The sequence below is a fragment of the Ranitomeya imitator genome, chromosome 5 (assembly GCF_032444005.1).
Source record: "Ranitomeya imitator isolate aRanImi1 chromosome 5, aRanImi1.pri, whole genome shotgun sequence".
NCBI classification, from domain to species: domain Eukaryota; kingdom Metazoa; phylum Chordata; class Amphibia; order Anura; family Dendrobatidae; genus Ranitomeya; species Ranitomeya imitator.
Window position 1 is genome coordinate 578,561,787 of NC_091286.1, and position 24,631 is coordinate 578,586,417.

The 24,631-nt window shown below is 46.6% G+C and overlaps 1 protein-coding gene across 7 annotated transcripts in view; it reads right to left on the reverse strand.

Moving 5' to 3' along the window:
* Positions 1 to 3,168: 3,168 nt before the first annotated feature.
* LOC138638498 (mitochondrial fission factor-like) overlaps positions 3,169 to 24,631 on the reverse strand; it is a 123,506-nt gene continuing 102,043 nt past the window's right edge. For 4 of the 7 annotated variants that reach the window (XM_069727841.1, XM_069727846.1, XM_069727842.1 and 1 more), the window contains exons 5-8: positions 9,970 to 10,128; positions 9,746 to 9,808; positions 8,072 to 8,156; positions 3,169 to 5,476 (exon numbers count right to left, since the gene is read on the reverse strand). In XM_069727841.1, coding sequence (XP_069583942.1) covers positions 5,345 to 5,476; positions 8,072 to 8,156; positions 9,746 to 9,808; positions 9,970 to 10,128 — 439 coding nt within the window. In that variant the 3' untranslated portion in view covers positions 3,169 to 5,344. The remainder of the gene's footprint in view (positions 5,477 to 8,071; positions 8,157 to 9,745; positions 9,809 to 9,969; positions 10,129 to 24,631) is intronic. The other 3 variants (XM_069727844.1, XM_069727843.1, XM_069727845.1) reach the window with 3 other exon arrangements.

Sequence of the window (24,631 nt, forward strand, 5' to 3'; positions counted from 1 at the left end):
AATCTATTAAATATTTCAATTTGGTATTTTTCTGTCTAGTGTGAGATCAGTGGCCTAAAGGCAGTTAACCCTTTCTTCAGCACTCTTTGGTGCCCACTTTGATGCCCATTTTTGTGCCAGTTTTATTGTTTTTGTAGCCGTTTTTAAGTGTATTCACATCAGGGCTCCTCGCTGCATTGTCTTTTATTATTGTGATACTTATTTTAAGTTATTAAACCTACAAAAAACAGAAAAGAAAAAAATGCCGAATAAGAAACCAACTTCAGCTCCGAATAAGAAACTGAACGAATAAGAAACCAACTTCAGCCTCGTGGAAACTATGACATTGTGCCGGACCTGACGGACGACATCCCAACAGTGCCCTGCAGCCGCCCCCAGTGATGGGGCTGATCAGTTATACACCTCCCCGCTCACTAGTTTGTCACTAGGGCTATGAAGCCAGAGCTGTCAATCAAAGATGCTGTCATGGAAACAAGCAGGTGCATATATAGAATTGGCCCCTCCCTGGTGCACCGGGCGCCTGTGCTTGGACTGAGCAGTCATCTTGTGCTGACAGGGTCCCATTACATGATGTGGACCAGTACTGAGGTCCCCACACCCCGGCTGCTCAGGGTCCAGTGACACCCGCTGGTTCCTAGATGGAGGAGCTGTCTCTGGCCTTACTCACCACTGAGTTGTGGGAACTTCCAAGACCAGTTTCTTTGTACGAGAAGTGAAATGGAAAGAGGCGAGCGGGATCACATTGGCGCTAGTAGTGCATTTACACGAGTAGGTAATGGGTTAATGTGTACGAAACCTTGTTGTCGAAAATCAATTCCATTTCTCCGCTAGCTGCAGTTTACTATAAAAAAGACAAACCGCACGGTACTCCCCTCCCGGATCACATTCCGAATCTTTCCCGGCCCGTTGGCTGCGGCACTGCTGTCCCCCTCGCAACGCGGCCACCAGTGACCTCCGCGGCTCTTCTAGGGTGGTCCCACGTAGACAGAACGCACCGTCCAGCGTCCCTGAGCTCATGGATTGGCTGCTGGGCAATCGACATCAGCACCACAGATAAAGCCAGAAACTGGGAACAGAAGAGTTTCTGGGGGGATCCAGGAAACGCGAATACAGACTGTTTGATAAATAATTAAAAAAACAAAACTGCAGCCAGGGGAGAAATTGAAATGGACAATCCCTCTAAGGACTCATTCGGATGAGATTATATGTACGTGTGTGGTCCATGGTAAGAGTCGGACCATACATGGACCAATATAAGGCCGGCGTCACACTCAGCGTATAAAAATACGGTCCGTAATTTACGGCCGTAATACGCTGAAAAGTCCCCAAAATAGTGATCCATATCTCCTCCGTAGGCAGGGTGTGTCAGCGTATTTTGCGCATGGCATCCTCCGTATGTAATCCGTACTGCAAGATTTTCTCGCAGGCTTGCAAAACCGACATACGGATATACAAGGGATCCATGTGCTCAAAAAATAATAAAAACATATATATATATATATATATATATATATATATATATATATATATATATATATATATATATATATATATATATATATTTATTAATATTTCATCCAGCGCGAGATAGTAAAGCCGGCAATTGAATTACCGGCTTTTAAACTATCTCCTTCCCAAACCCGACATGATTTGTGACATGGTTTACATACAGTAAACCATCTCATATCCCCATTTTTTTTTGCACATTCCACATTACTAATGTTAGTAGTGTGTTTTTTTTTACCCATTTCATACTATTGGATTAATAATGGATAGGTGTCATAATTGACGCCTCTCCATTATTAATCTGGCTTAATGTCACCTTACAATAGCAAGGTGGCATTAACCCTTCATTACCCCATATCCCACCGCTACACGGGAATGGGAAGAGAGTGGCCAAGTGCCAGAATAGGCGCATCTTCCAGATGTGCCTTTTCTGGGGTGGCTGGGGGCAGATATTTTTAGCCAGGGGGGGGCCAATAACCATGGACCCTCTCCAGGCTATTAATATCTGCCCTCAGTCACTGGCTTTACTACTCTGGCGGAGAAAATTGCGCAGGAGCCCACACCAATGTTTTCCGCCATTTAACCCTTTAATATAATAGCTAGAGCGCCCAAATTTTGCACATACACACTGCTAACATTAGTAGTGTGGAATATGCAAAAAAAAATGGGGATATGACATGGTTTACTGTATGTAAACCATGTCTCATATGTTGGGTTTAGGAAGGAGATAGCAAAGCCGGCAATTGAATTACCGGCTTTTAAGCTATCTAGCGCTGTATGAAATATTTATATTTCTACTGACTATTTTCTGATTTATTTTCTACTGACATATATATACCTATTCTGTGTGTACACATTTATTCTACCTATTCTATTCTAACCTGTCAGTGTGATTTTACTGTACACCGCGCTGAATTGCCGGCTTTTCTCTCTAATAGCGCTGCGTATTTCTCGCAAGTCACACTGCTGGTCCGTGTGTAATCCGTATTTTTCTGGCTTCCATAGACTTTCACTGGCGATTTTTTGGCGCAATACGGTGACAAACGCAGCATGCTGCGATTTTCTACGGCCGTAGAACGCCGTATAATACGGATCAGTAAAATACGGCAGATAGGAGCAGGGGCATAGAGAATAATTGGGCCATGTGTAATGCGTGTTTTACGGATGTATTTTATGCGCTCATACCGTCATACGTCCGAAAAACTCGCTAGTGTGAGGCCGGCCTAATTCAGTAGGGCTGTTCAGATGACAGAGGTTTTTTTTTGTTTTTTTTATTACACACACGTCCATGTGAAGGAAAATAATTTTGTAAAAAATATTGCAATTAGCACTGTATTTGTAAATTTTATATATTGCTGATGTATAAGAACGGATGCTATACAGTTTTCATATGGATGTAAACAATTCTGACACATGGCTCACTTTCATCCATATTGTCACCTACATTTATTTCCTTTTTTTTCTGTATGATAATCTGAACGATTTTTCAGATGCTTCACTGAACGAAAGCCAAGAATCAGATACGATGGGGTGATGACCTCCGTAATCCAGAGAAGTGATCGTATTGTGCCTCCTCGGCTTCCAGAGAGGCGGAGGTCAATAAATACATGTTCCCAAAACTAAAGCAATGTTTGTCTGACTCTCAGCAATGACAAAGAAAACTTTCTGTTATAACTTTATTTTTATTCTGTACAGTTACATCATAGTTATTGTAGAAGTGACAAGCAGGACATAAAAACATAATAAAAAGAAGCAAACCACACAAAACAAGAAAATGCTATAAAATAATTCCCGACACAAAAACCTTCAAAACCCCAGTGCTCCCCCACCCTGACTTCCCATTTACAGAGGATCCTTTTATATCCAATTTTCAACTTTTGAGTCAGGATTTAACACACATTCTACATACACTAAGATCAGATCACGCAAGTTCTACGAAATACATATTAAAATATAAACTGGTTAATTTAAGTTTTTCTTTTTGTGTCCCTATGTCCCACCCCATACCGTCTCCTGTATCCATGACAAGAAGATTGAATGGGTTTGATCAGGATTTAAAAGAAATGTGTAAGAGCAAGGAATGTGATGTAATAAGAACGTACAAATTATTCACCTGTTAAATCTGAGCACCCGTGCTCCGGAGATCGCTCTACTTTACTGCAGTGATGGCGGTGTACCCGGTGAGACCACTGCGGCTAGTAGGAGTGGCTTGTGGCCATCATAGGGGTGTACGTGACACCACTGCTACGGGGAAACAATCAGGGACTGGAGCAGGAGAGCTGGAAACAAAGGGGATTTAACAGGAGAGGAAATTTGATTTTTAAGGGAGCAGTCAGACGGTCAAATAAACTGGACTGAGACATACATGAAGCTGCCCAGCCTGGGCAAGGAAAGCCACCAGCCAGTCCAGGGACTGCGTTCCAATCTTGGTCCAATTTATAAGGTCGTCTGACTGCTCTTTATTATATTTTTACATGCTCTGAATATATTATCTTTTAAATCTTAGATAACCCCCTTAAATGTATAAGAAATAAATAATACATTTAGTACTACCTGACATTGTGCGAGATCATTATAGCCACAATGAAGGATTTCTTTTAAGAAAATGTTAAGAATTCCTATTTAGCACATGCAAAGAAGGCAAAGCCATTGGTTTATGCACAGGTTTTCAGTGGATATATATTAAGAAAATCCAATAGGAGTGATAGAGGCAAGCCTTTGTAGTGGAATAGGTCCTGACTTTACCTTAGTGTCATACTGGCACGTGACCACTGCAGTCAATCAATTGCCTCAGTCATCATGTCTCATGCAACACCAGCAGTACTAGCTTACATTGATTGAAGAAAAAAAAACAATGTTAGCTATTCCTGCATTTTTTTTAAATAATGACCTTTTTCATTTTACAGAAGAGCTTCCAAACTTTGATCTTCAATCTTGCCAATGTGAACTTCCATATTTTCTTAGATCTGAACAGTCCCTGTCAACGCTTTCAAAAAGGAGAGATGGATAATCGACAAATCCTGTACTGACGAGCTATACCAGCAAGGGGCAGTTTAAGGTAACCAAATTAAATGTAACCAAAAATGAAGACAAATGTACGTGCTTTCTGTACACCTGCACTTTGAAAAAAAAAAAAAAAAATACAGATACATATAATAAAAAAAACAACAACAAAAAAACACTTTTCATGTAAATCTGGCCTAGATCTAGCTACATTTGTCTTCATGTCCTCGGCATATCCCAATGTACACAGACGATCCTTTCAATGACTACAACAATGCACAAAATGGCATGAGGCACAGGCATTAATAATGAGACTCTGCCCTTCTGGGGAACCCCAAAATACCGATAAACTCTGTCACATCTAGGACAGATCTATAAACCGGACTGTGGCTCGATTGGGCTATGAGCCATTTTCCTTTATGGTGGAGATTCTTTGCGATTGCCTTTTCATTTTTTTGGTTTCACATGACCCCCTCTGTGCTATAGTGATATCTCCTAACCATCTCATCCCTGTCCCACAGCTTAGAACAGAACCCTATAGAAGTCCACAAGTCGTATATGTCAGGAATGATTCTTGCATGCTGTATGTATAAAGAAGGCTTTGAGAGACGACACAGACTTCACCCCAGCATAATACGGATGGTGGGAAAAAAAGATTTTTTACACGAGCCCAGTCTCTGCGTCACAGCTGGAGGGAAGGGATGGAGGCTTCCCATGTTGGGCTGATGATTTGTACTGTGCGCTGGTCTCTCCCACTGCTGTCTGGGTAGTTGTGAGGTTCGGTGGGTCTCTGTATGATCTCGGTGCAATCTCTTGCAGTAAAAGTGGCAAGGTCTTAACGTCTGAACCAGAACCAGCTGTTGAGGAGCCAGAAGGCCACAGTGATGGAGTACATGACCATTTCCCTCTTGACCCTCTCCTTGTTCTCCTCTTCCAGGAGGAGAAGGCGTCTGTTCAGCTTGATTATCTGTGAATTTAGAGATAACCTGGTAACATCGTATTGATTTGACAGTAGCCCATTAATTGCCCAGTTCATTCAATCAGTAATTGGCGGACTTGCACATCATCCTTCACACTAGGTTTATGCTTCCCATTCTGAGGGTACTATAAAACAGGGGCCCCGATTCCAGCGGTATAACAATTACTGAGCCTTTTGCTTTCATTTTGATACTTTTTTCCTTCTTGTTCTCACAAGCTGTGTAGAAACTCTGAATCACTGCTTACACTGTGCATAGGCAGAAAGCTGCTCATCAATGGTGGGTTTTGGGGGTAGCCATTGCTCATGAATATGGAAGACTGCAAAGCAGGAACTCATCATTGAGCCAAAATGGCTCCAGTGGTTGAGCAATGATTTATCAAAATGACAGCAAGAAGCCCTGTAACTGACACAGGAATCAGGCTCTCGGTCCCTATTTAAAGGGAACCTGTCACCCCGTTTTTTGAGATTGAGCTATAAATACTGTTAAATAGGGCCTGCGCTGTGTGTTCCTATAGTGTATGTAGTGTACCCCGATTCCCCATGTATGCTGAGAAATAACTTACCAAAGTCGCCGTTTTCGCCTGTCAATCAGGCTGGTCAGGTCGGGAGGGCGTGGTGACATCGGTGGTTCTTCCTCAGCTTTACATTGGTGGCGTAGTGGTGAACAAGCAGCGCGCGATCTGCGCTGTAATCCCTTGCATCGGTGGGGGCGGCCATCTTCCTGGGGCCGCGCGTGCGCAGATCGAGTGCTCTGCTGCACGGGGCTTCAGGAAAATGGCCGCGGGATGCCGCGCGTGCGCATTAGAGATCGCGGCGGCCATTTTCCCAAAGCCGAGATGCAAACTCGGCTTTGGGAAAATGGCCGCCGCGATCTCTAATGCGCACGCGCGGCATCCCGCGGCCATTTTCCTGAAGCCCCGTGCAGCAGAGCACTCGATCTGCGCACGCGCGGCCCCAGGAAGATGGCCGCCCCCACCGACGAAAGGGATGACAGCGCAGATCGCGCGCTGTGTCTTCACCACTACGCCACCAACGTAAAGCTGAGGAAGAACCAGCGATGTCACCACGCCCTCCCGACCTGACCAGCCTGATTGACAGGCGAAAACGGCGACTTTGGTAAGTTATTTCTCAGCATACATAGGGAATCGGGGTACACTACATACACTATAGGAACACACAGCGCAGGCCCTATTTAACAGTATTTATAGCTCAATCTCAAAAAACGGGGTGACAGGTTCCCTTTAAAGAGCTTGTATACTTTCAGTAAACTTTTGCCCTAGCACATAGTTCGTTGTTTTTTTTGTTTGTTTTTTTTAATGCAGTGCTTTACTTACCTTCCCCAGATCCAGCGATGATCTCTGCCACAGTCTTATTGCTTTGTGCAGTGGCGACATTTCGACAGCGCTGCAGCCAATCACAGAGTTGAGCAACTTTGCCAATATAGACGAGATGATTGTGATCGGCTGCAGCACTGTCGACATGAAATCACCGCTGCAGGCAAGTAACAGACTGGGGAAGCAGCAATGAATGGCACAGCACTAGCCCTAGGCAGAGTAAAGTAAAGAACACTTTGGTTCTTTTTTAACGCCAATTGGGAAAAGGTTTCTGCAAAAGAACATCTCTCTTAGGCTTCTTTCACACTTCCATCGATAGTCGCCCATAACGAAGCGTCGGTGCGACGTACCGACAGAAGTGTTTGCTTTCACATTTCCATCTACGTTGCCGGGCAGGAAAGAGTCAGAGAGACATTTCCTGCCGGGCATGTGGAAAACTGGATGCGACGTACAGATGCCGAGACGACGGACCGCCAAAACCCGACGCATCCAGTGCACGACGGACGCAACGTGTGTCCATACATCGCGATCCGTCGGCAATACAAGTTTATGGGAAAAAAACGTATCCTGCGGGCAAATTTGCAGGATGCGTTTTTTTCCCCAAAACGACGCATTGTGTCGCATATAAATAAATGGAAGTGTGAAAGTAGCCTTAATTTGCTCTAAAATAAGGCAGCTAAAACCTGGTGACAAAGTCTCTTTAAAGCCATGAAAGCATTGTTATATATGGAATAAATGGAAGTTATCCCTGAGCTTTACAATGGTCTAAATATACACCAAAATTGCTTTACCCTCACCCGGTAAAGTTTGCAACCACCCTGCTCTGCCCTGTGATATACAGCATTGATGGCCAACTACTCTGTTGGGAATAATGGCTAATTAATTATTTTTAAAAAAAGGACATTTTATAGCCATATAGTTTTATAGGCCCCAATTCCGTACTCTGAATCCAAGCAGCGAGAGCAGAGGTACGAGCAGACGCAGAAGGACGGAGCACAGGGACTGGTAATAAACTCACTAAACAGGATCAAAACCAGCTCTGAAAACCAGGACATGTCTTAGTAAAGTAACTTCTTCCAGTCTTACTACATGGGTGAAACGGGAACCTAAATGACATCAAAATGATGAAACTGCTCCCTATTCCTTCTTCCCTAGACCCCTCCCTGTCTGCCACTCAGATTTTAATGTAGAATCTCTCCACTTGAGAAGAGTCATGAAACAAACAGACCCATACGTCACAATGACTGACCTGTCTTCTAAGTGACGCTGCATCCACTAGTGACAGGTCGTCTGGTGTCCCCTCCATGGTGGCATCCAGCGATGAAACTGCGTACCTACAGAAGAGCAATGTATACAAGCGGCACTGAATAAAGGGGCAAAGCTGGCGCCAAAGCAGCACCTGTGATCGCGGCTTCGTGCCATGACTAGTGAATCGCTGCATGTGCCTATTCACGTCCCTTTCCATCTCAGAATCCCACATTCTGCTTGAATGCTTTTATTCTCAGGCTTATAACGCGAGCTGTAACTCACCAGCTCCTGGGGTACCAAGCTGTGGCACCATGCCCCCCTATACTCCTACAATACAATGCATAAACTACTGTGAATGCAAAGACCTTATTATTTTGGGGTGACATTACTACACATTTGGGGCTGTTCACGTCACCTTTTCATTTTGAGCACATAGTTATAGGGCTCTACTAGACAAGAGGCCAAAAGAGCATCCTTTTTACCTTTGTCTTACAAGTACCCCAAAAAAAGGAAAAAAAAAACCAAACACCTTTGTGTTAGTGGACTACACTTTTTTATCCTTCAAGTCCTGTAAATAAAAATGTATAATGTGCAGCTAACCTATGTATGATATACCTGTGTGTGACCAATGCCCAACGGTGGCACCAATCCCCTATATTGGCATTCCTTATGAAGAACTCCTGACACGTGTTATGCATCATTATCGCCCATGGGTGACAGACACCTCTATAACGTGTAGGTCACAAGTTCTTATAGGGTGCAGTCACACGGCTGTATAACACGGATGACGATCACATGTCAACACTCGCACTGGCTGGCAGCTCTCCTGAACAGAGTGCGGCACATGTATTTCTATGTAGCTGTCACACTCAGGTTGGGAGAGCCGCCAGCCTGTCCGAGCTTTGAGATGTGATCATCATCCGTGTTACAGCCATCTGACTAACCGCCATGTGAGAAGGGCCTCTGTGTAGCTGAATGATACCGGTTTTGCTTCCTAACTTTATCTATGGACTACACTGATGTTTGGAGAGATTGTTTTTCCACAATTTTATACTCTATATTGAAGGTGCGACGGGATGTTTGGTAGCAAAATTCACAGAAGTAATCAGAAAGAATGATGTCACATGCAGAAATGAGGGGAAAAAAATTAATTCCAGCCAAATTGAAGCAGCAGGTTTATGGAGGATTATTATCCGAATTCAAAGCTTTTGCATTAAAATAAATAATCAGATCATACCAGTGAATTATAGGGTCGCTGGACATTAAGGACTGGGTCAGATGGATAGTTTATCTGCTTGGGATATTCACCATGGCTATAGTACAACGGTATGCATTTTTTGCAATGTATTTGATATGCCACAGGAACCATAGTTTGATGAGGATTATGACCTTTTGTTGACTTTAAATACTACCTACTATGGCGGTGCACATTGCCATCATACCCAATATCAGCTGACCCTTTACTGATTCCCCATACTGCGCTCACACAAGTGCAGGCACCAACACCCTTGCAAATGGTGTCACAATATCTATGTTGCTCATGAAAAAGTCCAATAAAAGTTGCTCCAATCAAACAAACATGCCACTGACCCAGCCCTGAACAAGCAGAATTTGCAGCTCCCATTGCGATAAACAGTGATGGATATGCGGCGCACCGGCAAATTGTACTGATTACCTTGCATTATCATGATGAGGAGGAGCAGGAGCAGAGGCTGAAGACCCTCCACGCAAGACTGGCCTGGAGCATTAGGAAGAAAACAAGGACAGAAGGGGACGTGAAGACAAGAAGGACAGGAATCACTCAATAACTAGAAGGATTGGAGCCACAAATGTGCACAACGGAGGAGAATAATCTGGATGCATTGCAGGGGTTGGACAGGGGACAGGGGAGACATTCACCTGCGGTTTTCATCCAGCACATCGAGGACCTGCTGATAAGCCCTGCGGGTGGAGGTCTGGATGAGCGACAGAATGCCACGGGCAGAGAAAAGATCTGCTCCATCTGCGGGAAACAAGGGAGCAGGGTTCGGGCGGCCTGTGGGGGCAGGTGGAGTCGGGCTGACCGGAGGAGAGCAGCAAAGAGAAACACAGAAGTCAGACCGTGTGCGCGTGTGACAGAGAAAGGCGGATACATACGACTGCTGATATGGACATTAGGGAGAGCACAGCAATGGAAGAGGCAAAGCGAGAGATGAGGAGGAGGTCTACACACCACACAGGGATCTACTCAGAAGAGAGAAAGGAAAATGATGAGGAACACAGCAAAAAGCCACAAAAGTCTGAGAAAATAAATCAGATATATGAGAAGACGGGCAGATAGACACTTACAGATGGCAAACACAAGACAAGGGCAGAGAGTGAACAGCCCACCCTCAGGCATCAATAGTCACTACAGAAAGGCCATGGACACAAGCAGTTTGTTATATCATTCCATTTCATCTAAAATGGAAACTTTATGCACTTTTTGTTAAAAAAAAATCTATTATGGTTTCGAGCCTAAAACTCCTATGTGTCTCCATGATAGACTACAACCCTAGGAGCTATAGACACAAAACTATAGGAGACTTGTATTTATTTGTAATTCTTTATTTTAAAAACATTAGAATGAAAATTACATTGGCTGTAAAGGTGGATCTATTCTGAAACGAACAGTCTTACTACTACCACTTTGAAAGAGTGGCCACTATTTGGACAACCCCCTTTTTGAATATTATATTCCCCCTTGTAAAGCAAAAGCGCCTCATACTCCCCTCCCGCACCGATGCCTTCCAGCGCTGCAGAGTCTCCACGACAAGTAATGAACGGCCGCAAAGGACCTCCCCGGATGTCCAAGGTTCGGCAAAGGCAGTGAGAGCACAGGCCCTCAATAGCAGCCCATCATTGTTAGGGCACATGAACCCTGCAGTCACTGCGAGCCTCAGGGGGCGCACACATCGCTGAAATGGCACCGGTAAGGGAGGTGAGTATAGGGGAAATGCAGTATTTATGAATGGGTTGTCCTAATAGTAAAAACCCCTTTAAGTCAGACAAGCCCAAAGCAAACTTTTATTCACCTTACTCCAGCTCAATGCGGACTTAATTTTAGATTAGTATTTGGGCCAAAAACGTAAGCCTTCCATCAGTCAATGAAAAAAAACGAATGATGAGTGAACGTGCTGGGATGAGGTGTTATCTGAGCATGCTCAGGTGCTAACCCAGTGTCTTCAGCAAAAGTGTTAGAATCCCCACAGCTGCTTGTCTCGCAGCTGTTCAACTGATACAACACATGTTGAGATGTCCTGTTTGTTAGGCAATCCCTGCATGTGTTGTGGCTGCCTAACAGTGCGAGACCTGCGGCCGCGGGGACTCAAACTTATTTTTTGAGCACGCTGAAGACACTGTTAGCACCCGATCATGCTCAGATAACACCTCATCCGAGCACCATCACTCATCACTAAAAGAAAAAAACAGGGATTTTTGTGTTACTCACCGTAAAATCCTTTTCTCAGAGTCGTTCATTGGGGGACACAGGACTGTGGGTGTATGCTACTGCCGCCAGGAGGCTGACACTAAGTAGGTATAAAAAAAAAAAAAGTTAGCTCCTCCTCCATAGTATACACCTTGCCACTGGCCCTGACAGCTCCAGTTTGGTGCACAAGCAGTAGGAGATAGAGAAAACAAAACAGCATTAGAGCAAAGACAACATGTCTAGAAAAATACTACAGTCTGAACAACCCCATAGACAAATAAAATGAATAGGGAGGGAGCTGTGTCCCCCAATGAACGACTCGGAGAAAAGGATTTTACGGTGAGTAACACAAAAATCCCTGTTTCTCCATCGTCTCATTGGGGGACACAGGACTGTGGGATGTCCCAAAGCAGTCCCAGGGTGGGAAGAAGACTCACTGGAAGAAAACCCCTAGGCACTTACCGCCTATAGGTGTGATACCGCAGCCTGAAGAATTTTCCTTCCCAAACTTGCATCAGCAGAGGCCTGAGTGTGGATATTATAATGTTTAGAGAAAGTGTGCAGGCTGGACCAAGTGGCCGCTTTGCAAACCTGCTCTGCTGAAGCTTGGTGCCGAAGCGCCCAGGAAGCCCCTACCGCCCGAGTAGAGTGTGCCCTGATCCCAGCCGGGATGGCTGCACCCTTGATACGGTAGGCCTCCTGAATAGTGGTTCTTATCCATCTGGCTAAGGTCGATCTAGAGGCTGCGAGTCCCTTTTTATGACCCGCAGGAAGAACGAACACAACATCCTTCTTTCGAAAAGAAGCGGTCCGGGAAACGTATCTTCTCAGAGCTCTCACCAAATCTAGAGTATGGAGAGCTTTTTCCACCCGGTGTGTAGGCGCAGGACAAAAAGAAGGCAAGACAATGTCCTCATTAATGTGGAATGAGGAGACTACTTTTGGCAGAAAGGACGGTGCTGGTCTCAGCACCACCTTATCCTGATGAAATTGTAGAAACGGCGCCTGACAGGACGAGGCCGCTAATTCCGATACCCGCCTAATGGATGTTATAGCTACCAGAAACAAAACCTTCCAAGAAAGGTACCTTAAAGGAACATCTTGGAGGGGTTCAAATGGAGGTTCCTGAAGAGCACTCAAGACCAAATTAAGGTCCCAAGCTTCTATCGGAGCTTTGTAAGGAGGGACTATATGAGAGACTCCCTGCAAAAAAGTTTTTACTTGCAGATTGGTAGCGATCTTGCGCTGGAAAAGAACCGATAAGGCGGATATTTGCCTCCTAAGGGTACTTGGAGCGAGACCTGAGTCTAGACCAGATTGGAGAAAAGCTAAGACATTAGGAATGGAAAACCGAAGAGGAGGAAGACCCTTCTTCCTGCACCATGAGAGAAAGACTTTCCAGGTGTGGTGGTAAATGCGTGCTGAAGCTGTCTTTCGAGCATTAACCATAGTTGAGGCTACTTTCTGAGAAAAAACGGCCTGGGTCAGAATCCAAGATTCAACGGCCAAGCCGTCAAACGCAGGGCCTCTAAGTTCTGGTGGAATATCGGCCCCTGCGACAGAAGATCTGGCTGCATTGGTAGCTGCCAAGGAACCCCGACGATCAGCTGAACTAGGTCTGAGTACCATGACCTCCGAGGCCAATCTGGGGCGACTAGAATTGCCGGAACTCCCTCTAACTTGATCTTCCTGACGACCTTTGGAAGCAGCGCCAGAGGGGGAAACAGATATGGAAGACGAAATTGGTTCCAAGATAGGACTAGTGCGTCTACGGCAATTGCTCCTGGATCTCGAAACCGTGCAACGAACCTGGGTACTTTGGTATTCGACCCGGTGGCCATTAGATCCACGTCCGGGATTCCCCAGCATAGACATATCTGCCGAAAAACATCGGGGTGAAGAGACCATTCCCCGGGCGCAAGACCCTGTTGGCTCAGAAAGTCCGCTGCCCAGTTCTCCTTGCCCGGGATGTAAACTGCCGAGATCACAGAGTGATTGTCCTCGGCCCATTGGAGGACTTGTCCTACCTCGCGCATGGCTGATCTGCTGCGAGTGCCCCCCTGATGATTTACGTAGGCCACGGCCGTGGCATTGTCCGATTGGATCCGCACCGGGCGACCCGCCAGAAGATGGTGAAAGTGCTGCAAGGCCAGCCAAATTGCCCTTATCTCCAACAGATTGATTGGAAGGGTTGATTCCCTTGGGGACCAACGACCCTGAGCCGTGTGCTGGAGAAACACTGCTCCCCAACCGAGAAGGCTGGCGTCCGTAGTGACTACCAGCCAATGAACTGGAGGAAAGGCTTTCCCCTGAAGTAGGGATGAACTCCTCATCCACCATATCAGGGATTGCCTGACCCCAGGAGACAGACGACACCTGAGGTTGCGAGACAAAGGACTCCTGTCCCAGGCTGACAGAAGTGCCTGTTGGAGTGTACGAAGATGGAATTGGGCGAATGGAACCGCTTCTATAGCTGCTACCATCCTGCCCAAGACCTTCATGCAGAACCGGATTGAATGGAAACTCGGCTGCCGAAGAATTTTTACCTCCTGCCGGAGACAAAGCACCTTGTCCTGGGGTAAAATAGTTAGCCCCCGAGAGGTGTCGAAGATCATCCCTAAAAAAGAGATCTTCCGAGATGGTACTAGAGATGACTTCTTTAAATTGACCAGCCACCCTAGACGAGCTAGGGTGTCCAAAGAGATGTTGACGTTGTCCCTGCATGCCTGAAAAGTTGGTCCTTTGACTAAGAGATCGTCTAAGTAAGGCAGAATGACTATGCCTCGAGAGTGCAGGATTGACACCACTGTTGCCATCACCTTCGTGAACACCCTGGGAGCAGTGGCGAGCCCGAAAGGTAATGCAGTGAATTGGAAGTGTCGCTCGCCTATGGAAAACCGTAGAAATTTTTGATGAGGAGGAAATATAGGAACGTGCAGATAGGCGTCTTGAATATCTATGGAAGCCAGGAATTCTCCCCTTTCCATAGCCGCAATGACCGAGCGGAGAGATTCCATACGGAAGCGACGAGTGCTGATGAATTTGTTTAGACACTTTAGGTCCAGAATGGGTCTCACGGTCCCATTCTTTTTGGGAACCGTAAACAGATTTGAATAAAACCCTTTGAACCTTTCTTCCTTTGGAACAGGGACAATGACCCCGTTGGACTGAAGAGACTCGACTGCTCTGAATAAAGCTCTTAGACGGGTTTTTGAACTGGGAAGACTGGATGGAAAAAACCGGCCTGGAGGGAGATAGGAAAACTCTATTTTGTACCCTGAAACCACCAGGTCTCTTACCCATCTGTCTTGAACAACTGACAGCCAGGACTGATGGAACAGTAGTAGGCGACCGCCTACCCTGTTGAAAGCGACGAGAGGCTGCCTCCAGTCATTTAGCCGAAGATCGAGGATATCTAGATCCCCTAGATCTTGATGGTTGATACCGCATTCTTGCCAATGGATTGGCCCTATAGGAGACCTGGTGCTCCCTGTCTTGGACAGGCCGACTTGGGGGACCTGCGCTTGGTGCCGCAGACCACCGGGAGTTACAAAAGGATTTAAATCTTGCTTGAAATTGGCGACGAAAAGGTTGCTTAACCTTTTGTTGAGGAAGGAAATTACTTTTACCTCCCGTGGTATCAGATATAAGCTGATCCAGTTTTTCGCCAAAAAGACGGACACCTTGATAAGGGAGGGATGTAAGGGACTTTTTTGAAGTAGAGTCCGCCCGCCAATTTCTTAGCCATAGGGCCCTTCTGATAGCAATAGCATTTGCCGCAGCCAATGCTGAACAATTTGCCGCATCCAAGGATGCATTAATCAGATAATTTCCTGCTAAAGATATCTGATTTGACATCTTTATCACCTCTACAGGAAACCCCTTATCCTGAAGAGCTTTAGTTACGGACTCTGACCAAGCTATCATAGCTTTGGCAACCCATGTGGCCGCAAAAGACGGTGCGAGGGCTGACCCTGAAGCCTCAAACAGAGACCGAGCTAGACTCTCTAGGAGCCGATCAGTCGGATCCTTAATAGACGACCCATTAGGAAGAGACAGCAACGTACTAGAGGCCAAACGGGACACGGGAGGATCCACTGAAGGGGATTCTGCCCACTTTTTACAAAGCTCTGGAGCGAAAGGATACCTTGCACCTAGGGCCTTCTGGCCTAAGAAACGCTTATCTGGTCGCTCCATGTGACGTTGGACTAGATCCTCAAACTCAGGATAAGTAGAAAACACCCTATGAGGTTGCTTGAATTTCTTAAAGGACACCTTATGACCAGAAGGTAAGGTGGCCACATCCTCTACTCCCAAAGTCTGGTTAATGGCCTCAATGAGACTGTCAGATTCCTGATAACCAGGAGCTTCTAAATCAAAAGACCCCTCTGAGTCATAGTCCGAACCGTGTTCACTCAATTCCGCAGGAGAGGGAGATCGAGAGACGGGATTCAAAGATGCTGATGCACCTGACGGACCGGGAGACGCTGTGTGGGATCGTTTCCCCTGTGTCTGCCTAGAGGGAGTACGGCCCCTGCAGGCCGGAGGATCCTGAAAATCGGAGGATCTTTCCAAAACAGGCGGATGAATGTCCCTGACAGGGGCTTGAAGGGACTCAACCGCCTTTGTTAGAAACGCCATAGACTGCGTTAATGATATGACCCACTCAGGGGGAGACACTGCCGACCCAGGTACAGGCACACCCGGCAGGATAGCCGGCGGGGTAACAGGCAGGGTAGCAGACGGGGGCTCCTGCATGCGCTCGGAATCACAAGCCTCACAGAGATGGTTACTTTGCGCATGCGGAAAAGCAGACCGACAGGTAATGCATGAGGAATACAGAACCGAGTGAGTCTTAGGGTTTCTAGACATGATGCTCTAAAGCCGCTATGCTCCGTATCTCCTTATGAGCTACTAGGTCTAGAACAAATACTGTTGTCAGGCTGAGGGAAGTAGCACTTACCCCAGTCCTGTGTCCCCGTATGCTCTCAAACACTGAACCATGTTTCCTGTGCAAATCACACATATATACTAAATTACAGGGCGGATGCTGGAAAAGTGGGAGGAGTTACCGCACATGGACCCGGTTTAGGCCGAAGCAGGGAACTAGATTTCACTCCTTCCCCTGCTCTCCCGGGAAAGCTGGGTGCTCGAAACCGGAAGTAAACCGCCGCCGATGGAGGCGGGACTTCCCCCAGACTACAACACCCATAATGCCACAGGCCGTACAGAAAACCGGAAGCCGCCGAAAAAGGGGCGGGACTTCCGCCCATGCTCAGACTACAAGATCCATAATGCCTCAGGCTGCCTAGAGAACAGGAAACCGCCGAAAAAATGGGCGGGACTTCCGCCCATGCCCCTGCTGAAGTTTGCTTGTGGGGAATAACGCTGGAAACCAGCACAGCGCCGGATAATAGTCGCCACCTGTGCAGTACCAGCAGAACGCGCGATGAAGCAGGAGCCCCCTGTGCAGCCCTCTGACAGCGGATGAGGTTAGACCAAAAAAATCCACATATAAATATATATACATATATAAAAAAAGACGGTGCAGGCACCCTAACTCCTTACACCCTTCAGAAGGCGAGGAGAGGGACCGTCTGCCTCCTTTAAACACCGTAGCCGTGCATTGGTGATGAAGTGGAGGCTGCACGGACAAGGAATGAATGCCTGTACAACCTAGGGTTCCGTTACCTCAGGGTGGTCAGGTTCTTAGTCCGGCAAAAAAATCCCACGTCGCGGGAGAGGATACGTGGAGGCGACACTCCACGTGCTCGCCCGTTGTTGGTTTGGGGAGATCGGACCCCTTCAAAAGGGTCCGTCGCCCCTGTCTTATCTTCAGAGAAAGAGAAAAAAAGCATCTGGGAAAACCCAGAGATGTGCCTCCTACGGACACTAAGCATAAACTGGAGCTGTCAGGGCCAGTGGCAAGGTGTATACTATGGAGGAGGAGCTAACTTTTTTTTTTTTATACCTACTTAGTGTCAGCCTCCTGGCGGCAGTAGCATACACCCACAGTCCTGTGTCCCCCAATGAGACGATGGAGAAAAACCCTACACCACACAGATGCCATCCAAGTGCGGTGTTTTTTTTCACTGACCCATACTTATATTGGTGATATTGATCCAATGATCAGATTAAAATTGGACAACTCTACAATTTTGTGACAAAAAAATATAGTTCTTACCGATAACGGTATTTCTCTGAGCCCATGACGGCACCACAGAGAGAGGGGATCCGCCTACCAATCACAGGAAACCTACAGATAAAAAGGGGGTACCTCTCTCCCGCATCAGTTGTTTACTAGAGCATGATGGGAGCTTAAAGAATAGAATCTAAGTTTATCATTACTTGAAGTCTTAATCGAGATACCGCCTGCTATTATTTAGGTATTTACCCTAGACATTTTATTAATGTGCACACCCATATGTGAAGGGAGGGAATGTACGGGTGCCGTCATGGGCTCAGAAAAATACCGTTATCGGTAAGAACTATATTTTTCTCTGACGCTCATGACGGCACCATGGAGAGAATTGCAGAGATTGTACATTTAGGGAGGGACCACAGCTTCCAGAACCCTTTTACCGAAGAGGAAATAAGGTCCAATCTATAGTGCTTATAGAATGGAGACGGTGAAGACCAGGTAGCAGCTCTACATATCTGATCAATTGAAGCTCCGGCCTTCTCCGCCCAGGAGGCTGCTACCGCCCTCATTGAGTGTGCTTTGACATTTCCCAGGACGGGTACCCCACTTGATGAGTATGACAAGCTGATGGCGTCTGTGATCCATCTTGCCAGAGTGCCCTTGTAGGCTTTCTTCCCCTTTCAGGGACCCTGAAAGCACACAAAAAGAGACCCATCCTCCCTATTCTCTCTGGTGGCTTCTATGTAATGCATCAGGCATCTCCTTACATCCAATGTATGTAGGGACTCTTCTTCCTTGTTTTTGTGGTTAGGGCAAAAGGAGGGGAGAGATATCTCTTGTGTCCTATGGAATCGGGATGCTACTTTTGGGAGGTAGGCTGGCTATGTTTTAAGAACAACCCTATCATCCAGGAATTGAGTGAAAGGTGGGGTAGCAGATAGAGCTTGTATGTCACTAACTCTACGTACAGAGGTGAGAGCGACCAGCAGAGATGTTTTGAGGGATAACATTTTTAATGGTACATCCGCCAAGGGTTCAAATGGAGGTTTAGTCAGAACTTTAAGGACTAAATTTAAATCCCACTGAGGGGTGTTTCGTACGGGAAGAGGTCTTGATCTCCCGGCTGCTCTAATGAACCTGGAAACCCACCAATTATATTAGTTCGGCCCTCTAAAACCATCCCACTTTCTCATGCGGCCCCATGGCAAAAATTAATTGCCCACCCCTGTTTTAGAGGGCCGAACTAATATAATTACCGTATTTTTCGGACTATAAGACGCACCGGACCATAAGGCGCACCCCAAATTTGGGGTGAAAATTGCAGAAAAAAAAACATTTTTTATAAGATGGGGGTCCATCTTATTGTTTGAATTTACAGTATCTTATGGTAAGATTCTTACCTGAGGGCTGGCGGTGGCAGAGCAGGGTCACAGGAAACATGGTGTCGGCAGAGGTGGGGTGATGCGGTGTGGCGTGCACCTGAGCAGGGTCCCTTCCTGCTTAGGCGGGCGACGCCACGGCCTGGTGTCCATGGGGGGGTTGCAGCAGTGGTGTGGCGGCGGCAGAGGTGCGGTATGGCGTGCGCAGGGTCACTTCCACCGGTGAGGTGACGCAGCGGCCCGGAATGCAATGTGAGCAGCAGAGCCGGGTTAAATATCGGTGGCGGCGGCCATCTTCCGGAGGCCGCACGTGCGCAGATGGAGTGCTCTTCTTCACGGGGCTTAAGGAAAATGGCCGCGGGAGGCCGCGCGTGCGCAGATGGAGATCGCGGCGGCCATTTTCCTGAAGCCGAGATCTAAATCTGCAAACTCTGCTTCAGGAAAATGGCCGCCGCGATCTCCATCTACACACGTGCGGCCTCCCTCGGCCATTTTCCTGAAGCCCCGTGAAGCAGAGCACTCCATCTGCGCACGCGCGGCCTCGGGAAGATGGCCGCCGCCGCCACCGATAAACAGGTAATCAACCTGGCTTTCACTCCAGCCACCAGCGATCCTCCTCAGAAGCGGCTGGCCGAGCGGTGCCGGGGGCGGCTGTCAGAAGTGACAGCTAGCTGGCGGGCCGCTTAAAATTATCAGGCGGGCCACATCTTGCCCAGGTCTGCTCTATATGGAGGTATGGGGATTCTCTTGCTACCACTATATGGGTAACCTTGTGGCCATTTAGCCTACCCTCCTTTTCTTGGGTCTAGATATGTCATCTTGCTGTACATATGCCTTTAGATACCCCATGAGCCATTAGGCAGGATGGTATCATCTTATACTTGTTTGTATTCTATTGATATATTGACAGGCGTTATATTTGTTTGTATATGTTGTTATATCATGTATCCAGGTGGCCCATAGTGGCGTAGTGATTTTAATTGTTTTTATTGTTATGCCAATAAAGTGTTTTCGTTTTGTATATATACGTATTGGGTGGTGTGCAATTTTGTAGCAGTGTCTTTTTTCTTCCCTTCTCTTGTCTATTATTCTGCTGCTTGCACCCCCTGTTTAGATATTACATTTATGGCTGTGCGCCGTTTTTTTCAATTTTCATGGTGTTTGGAGATAAACTGAACCTTCTAAATTTCCTTCTAGAGAGACTTCTTCTGACAAAATTTGCCATTGAAGGTCCCTGGAATGAAGCGGAGCCCATTGGACTGCAGGGATGCAAGCCATCATGGATCCAAGAGGGACATAGCTTGGCGGAGAGTTATGGAGGGGGAATCCCCTATTCTGGATACCAGGCCCACCATCTTTTGCACTTTTTCTGATGGAAGGCGGCATTCCTGCCTTACAGAGTCCAAAGTAAGACCCAGATACTCCTGAATTTGGCATGGCAACAGTCTGGATTTTGTTAAGTTTATTAACCAGACCAGGCTTTTTAATGAGCTCATGATTCTTTCTAGCTGACTTTCGCAATGTTGAGGAGAATTGCCGATTACCAGGAAGTCGTCGAGGTATGGCACTACCAAGGTATCTTGTTCCCTCAGGTGGGCCATCACCTCTGCAACTATTTTGGTGAAGATTCGCAGAGCTAAGGCTAGCCCGAAGGGAAGAGCTGAGAATTGAAAATGACATGTCACCCTCCTGATGAGGACTGCTATCCTGAGGAATTTTTGGTGGTCGTTGTGGATAGGGACGTGATAATAAGCGTCCTTCAGATCCAGGACTGCCATAAAACAAAGTGGAAACAGCATTTTTATTGATATTTTTATTGTTTCCATTTTGAACGACTGAACTTTCAGGTATTTGTTTAGGCTTTTCAAGTTTATACCGTATATACTCGAGTATAAGCCGACCCGAGTATAAGCCGACCCCCCTAATTTTGCCACAAAAAACTGGGAAAACTTATTGACTCGAGTATAAGCCTAGGGTGGAAATGCAGCATTTACCGGTGAATTTCAAAAATAAAAATACCGTATATACTCGAGTATAAGCCGACCCGAGTATAAGCCGACCCCCCTAATTTTGCCACAAAAAACTGGGAAAACTTATTGACTCGAGTATAAGCCTAGGGTGGAAATGCAGCATTTACCGGTGAATTTCAAAAATAAAAATAGATCATTATTTCCCCATAGCTGTGCCATATAGTGCTCTGCACCGTTCATATTTCCCCATAGGTGTGAACCATATAGTGCTCTGCACCGTTCACTGTGCCCCCTAGCTGTGCCATATACGGTGCTCTGCACCGTTCATTGTGCCCCATAGATGTGCCATATACGGTGCTCTGCACCGTTCACTGTGGCCCATAGCTGTGCCATATACGGTGCTCTGCACCGTTCACTGTGCCCCATACATAGCTGTGCTGTGCCATATACGGTGCTCTGCACCGTTCACTGTGCCCCATAGCTGTGCTGTGCCATATACGGTGCTCTGCACCGTTCACTGTGCCCCATAGCTGTGCTGTGCCATATACGGTGCTCTGCACCGTTCACTGTGCCCCATAGCTGTGCTGTGCCATATACGGTGCTCTGCACCGTTCACTGTGCCCCATAGCTGTGCTGTGCCATATACGGTGCTCTGCACCGTTCACTGTGCCCCATAGCTGTGCTGTGCCATATACGGTGCTCTGCACCGTTCACTGTGCCCCATACATAGCTGTGCTGTGCCATATACGGTGCTCTGCACCGTTCACTGTGCCCCATAGCTGTGCTGTGCCATATACGGTGCTCTGCACCGTTCACTGTGCCCCATAGATGTTCCACATAAATTTGTGCCGCCGCTGCCGCAATAAAGAAAAAAAAACACATACTCACCTCCCTTGATTGCAGCTCCCGGCGTCTCGTTCCGGCGCCTCCATCTTCCCGGCGTCTCTGCTCTGACTGATCAGGCAGAGGGCGCCGCGCACACTATATGCGTCATCGCGCCCTCTGCCTGAACAGTCAGAGAGCAGAGACGCCGGGAAGATGGAGGCGCCGGCCGGGAAGATGGATCGGCGCCCGGCGGCTGGAACGAGGACAGGTGAATATGCTATACTCACCTAGTCCTGGCGATCCTCGCGCTGTCCCCTCCTGTCTTCGGTGCCGCAGCTTCTTTCTCTATCAGCGGTCACCGGCACCGCTGATTAGAGAAATGAATAAGCGGCTCCGCCCCTATGGGAGGTGGAGCCGCTTATTCATTTCTGTAATGAGCGGTCCCACGTGACCGCTGAAGAGAGGAAGAAGCTGCAGCGCCGAAGCCCGTGGGACGGCAGGGACAGCGCGAGGACCGCTGGGACTAGGTAAGTATACCCCAGCGCCCTCAGCCCCTCACCTGCCGACCCCACCGCTACCGTGACTCGAGTATAAGCCGAGGGGGGCACTTTCAGCCCAAAAATTTGGGCTGAAAATCTCGGCTTATACTCGAGTATATACGGTAATTGTTCTGTAGGACCCATCCGGCTTTTTCCTCAGGAACAGAGGGGAGTAATATCCTTTCCCTCTTTCTTGTGGGGGACTTCCAGGAGAACCCCCTTGCCTACTAGCTCCATAATTTCTTTTTCTAATTCTAGTTGCTCTTCCCCCGAAGACCGAGGAAGTTTGTGAAATCTTAACTTTAGTCCTGATTTTATTATGTTCAAAATCCATGGACTGCTGGTAATTTTCTCCCAGGCCGAGAGAAAAAGGGAGTCTTCCCCTCACCTGGGGCAAACATTCATTGGGTGGGCTTTTTGTTGTCAGTGGGGCTCTTATTGAACATAAATCCTTTGTTCTTGTTTCTCTTATCTTCCCACTTACAGTTAAGTCCATATATATTTGGACAGAGACAACATTTTTCTAATTTTGGTTATAGACATTACCACAATGAATTTTAAACAAAACAATTCAGATCCAGTTGAAGTTCAGACTTTCAGCTTTCAATTGAGGGTATCCACATCAAAATTGGATGAAGGGTTTAGGAGTTTCAGCTCCTTAACATGTGCCACCCTGTTTTTAAAGGGACTAAAAGTAATTGGACAAATCAAATAATTTTAAATAAAATGTTCATTTCTAGTACTTGGTTGAAAAGCCTTTGTTGGCAATGACTGCCTGAAGACTTGAACTCATGGACATCACCAGACGCTGTGTTTGCTCCTTTTTGATGCTCTGCCAGGCCTTCGCTGCGGTGGTTTTCAGTTGCTGTTTGTTTGTGGGCCTTTCTGTCTGAAATTTAGTCTGTAACAAGTGAAATGCTGCTCAATTGGGATGAGATCAGGTGACTGACTTGGCCATTCAAGAATATTCCACTTTGCTTTAATAAACTCCTGGGTTGCTTTGGCTTTATGTTTTGGGTCATTGTCCCTCTGTAGTATGAAACGACGACCAATCAGTTTGCTGCATTTGGCTGGATCTGAGCACACAGTATGGCGCTGAATACCTCAGAATTAATTTGGCTGCTTCTGTCCTGTGTCACATCATCAATAAACACTAGTGACCCAGTGCCACTGGCAGCCATGCATGCCCAAGCCATCACACTGCCTCCACTGTGTTTTACAGATGATGTGGTATGCTTTGGATCATGAGCTGTACCACGCCTTCGCCATACTTTTCTCTTTCCATCATTCTGGTAGAGGTTGATCTTGGTTACATCTGTCCAAAGAATGTTCTTCCAGAACTGTGCTGGCTTTTCTAGATGTTTTTTAGCAAAGTCCAGTCTAACCTTTTTATTCTTGATGCTTATGAGTGGCTTGCACCGTGCAGTGAACCCTCTGTATTTACTTTCATGCAGTCTTCTCTTTATGGTAGATTTGGATATTGATACGCCTACCTCCTGGAGAGTGTTGGTCACTTGGTTGGCTGTTGTGAAGGGGTTTCTCTTCACCATGGAGATTATTCTGCGATCATCCACCACTGTTGTCTTCCGTGGGCGCCCAGGTCTTTTTGCATTGATGAGTTCCCCAGTGCTTTCTTTCTTTCTCAGGATGTACCAAACTGTAGATTTTGCCCCTCCGATTGTAGCAATTTCTCGGATGGGTTTTTTCTGTTTTCGCAGCTTAAGGATGGCTTGTTTCACCTGCATGGAGAGCTCCTTTGACCGCATGTTTATTTCACAGCAAAACCTTCCAAATGCAAGTACCACACCTCAAATCAACTCCAGGCCTTTTATCTGCTTAATTGAGAATGACATAAAGGGATTGTCCACACCTGTCCATAAAATAGCCTTGAAGTCAATTGTCCAACTACTTTTGGTCCCTTTTTAAACAGGGTGGCACATGTTAAGGAGCTGAAACTCCTAAACCCTTAATCCAATTTTAATGTGGATACCTTCAAATGAAAGCTGAAAGTCTGAACTTCAACTCCATCTGAATGGTTTTATTTAAAATTCATTGTGGTAATGTCTATAACCAAAATTAGAAAAATGTTGTCTCTGTCCAAATATATATGGACTTAACTGTATATTGTTTTTTCCCCGGCTTCCTCCGTAAGAACCTCTTGCTCCGAAAGGGCCTCCTGCAGGAAGGAAAACCAAGGGAGGGGAATGATTTCTGTTTATCCCCTGCCTTCTCTAAGATGTTGTCTAAAGTGGGTATAA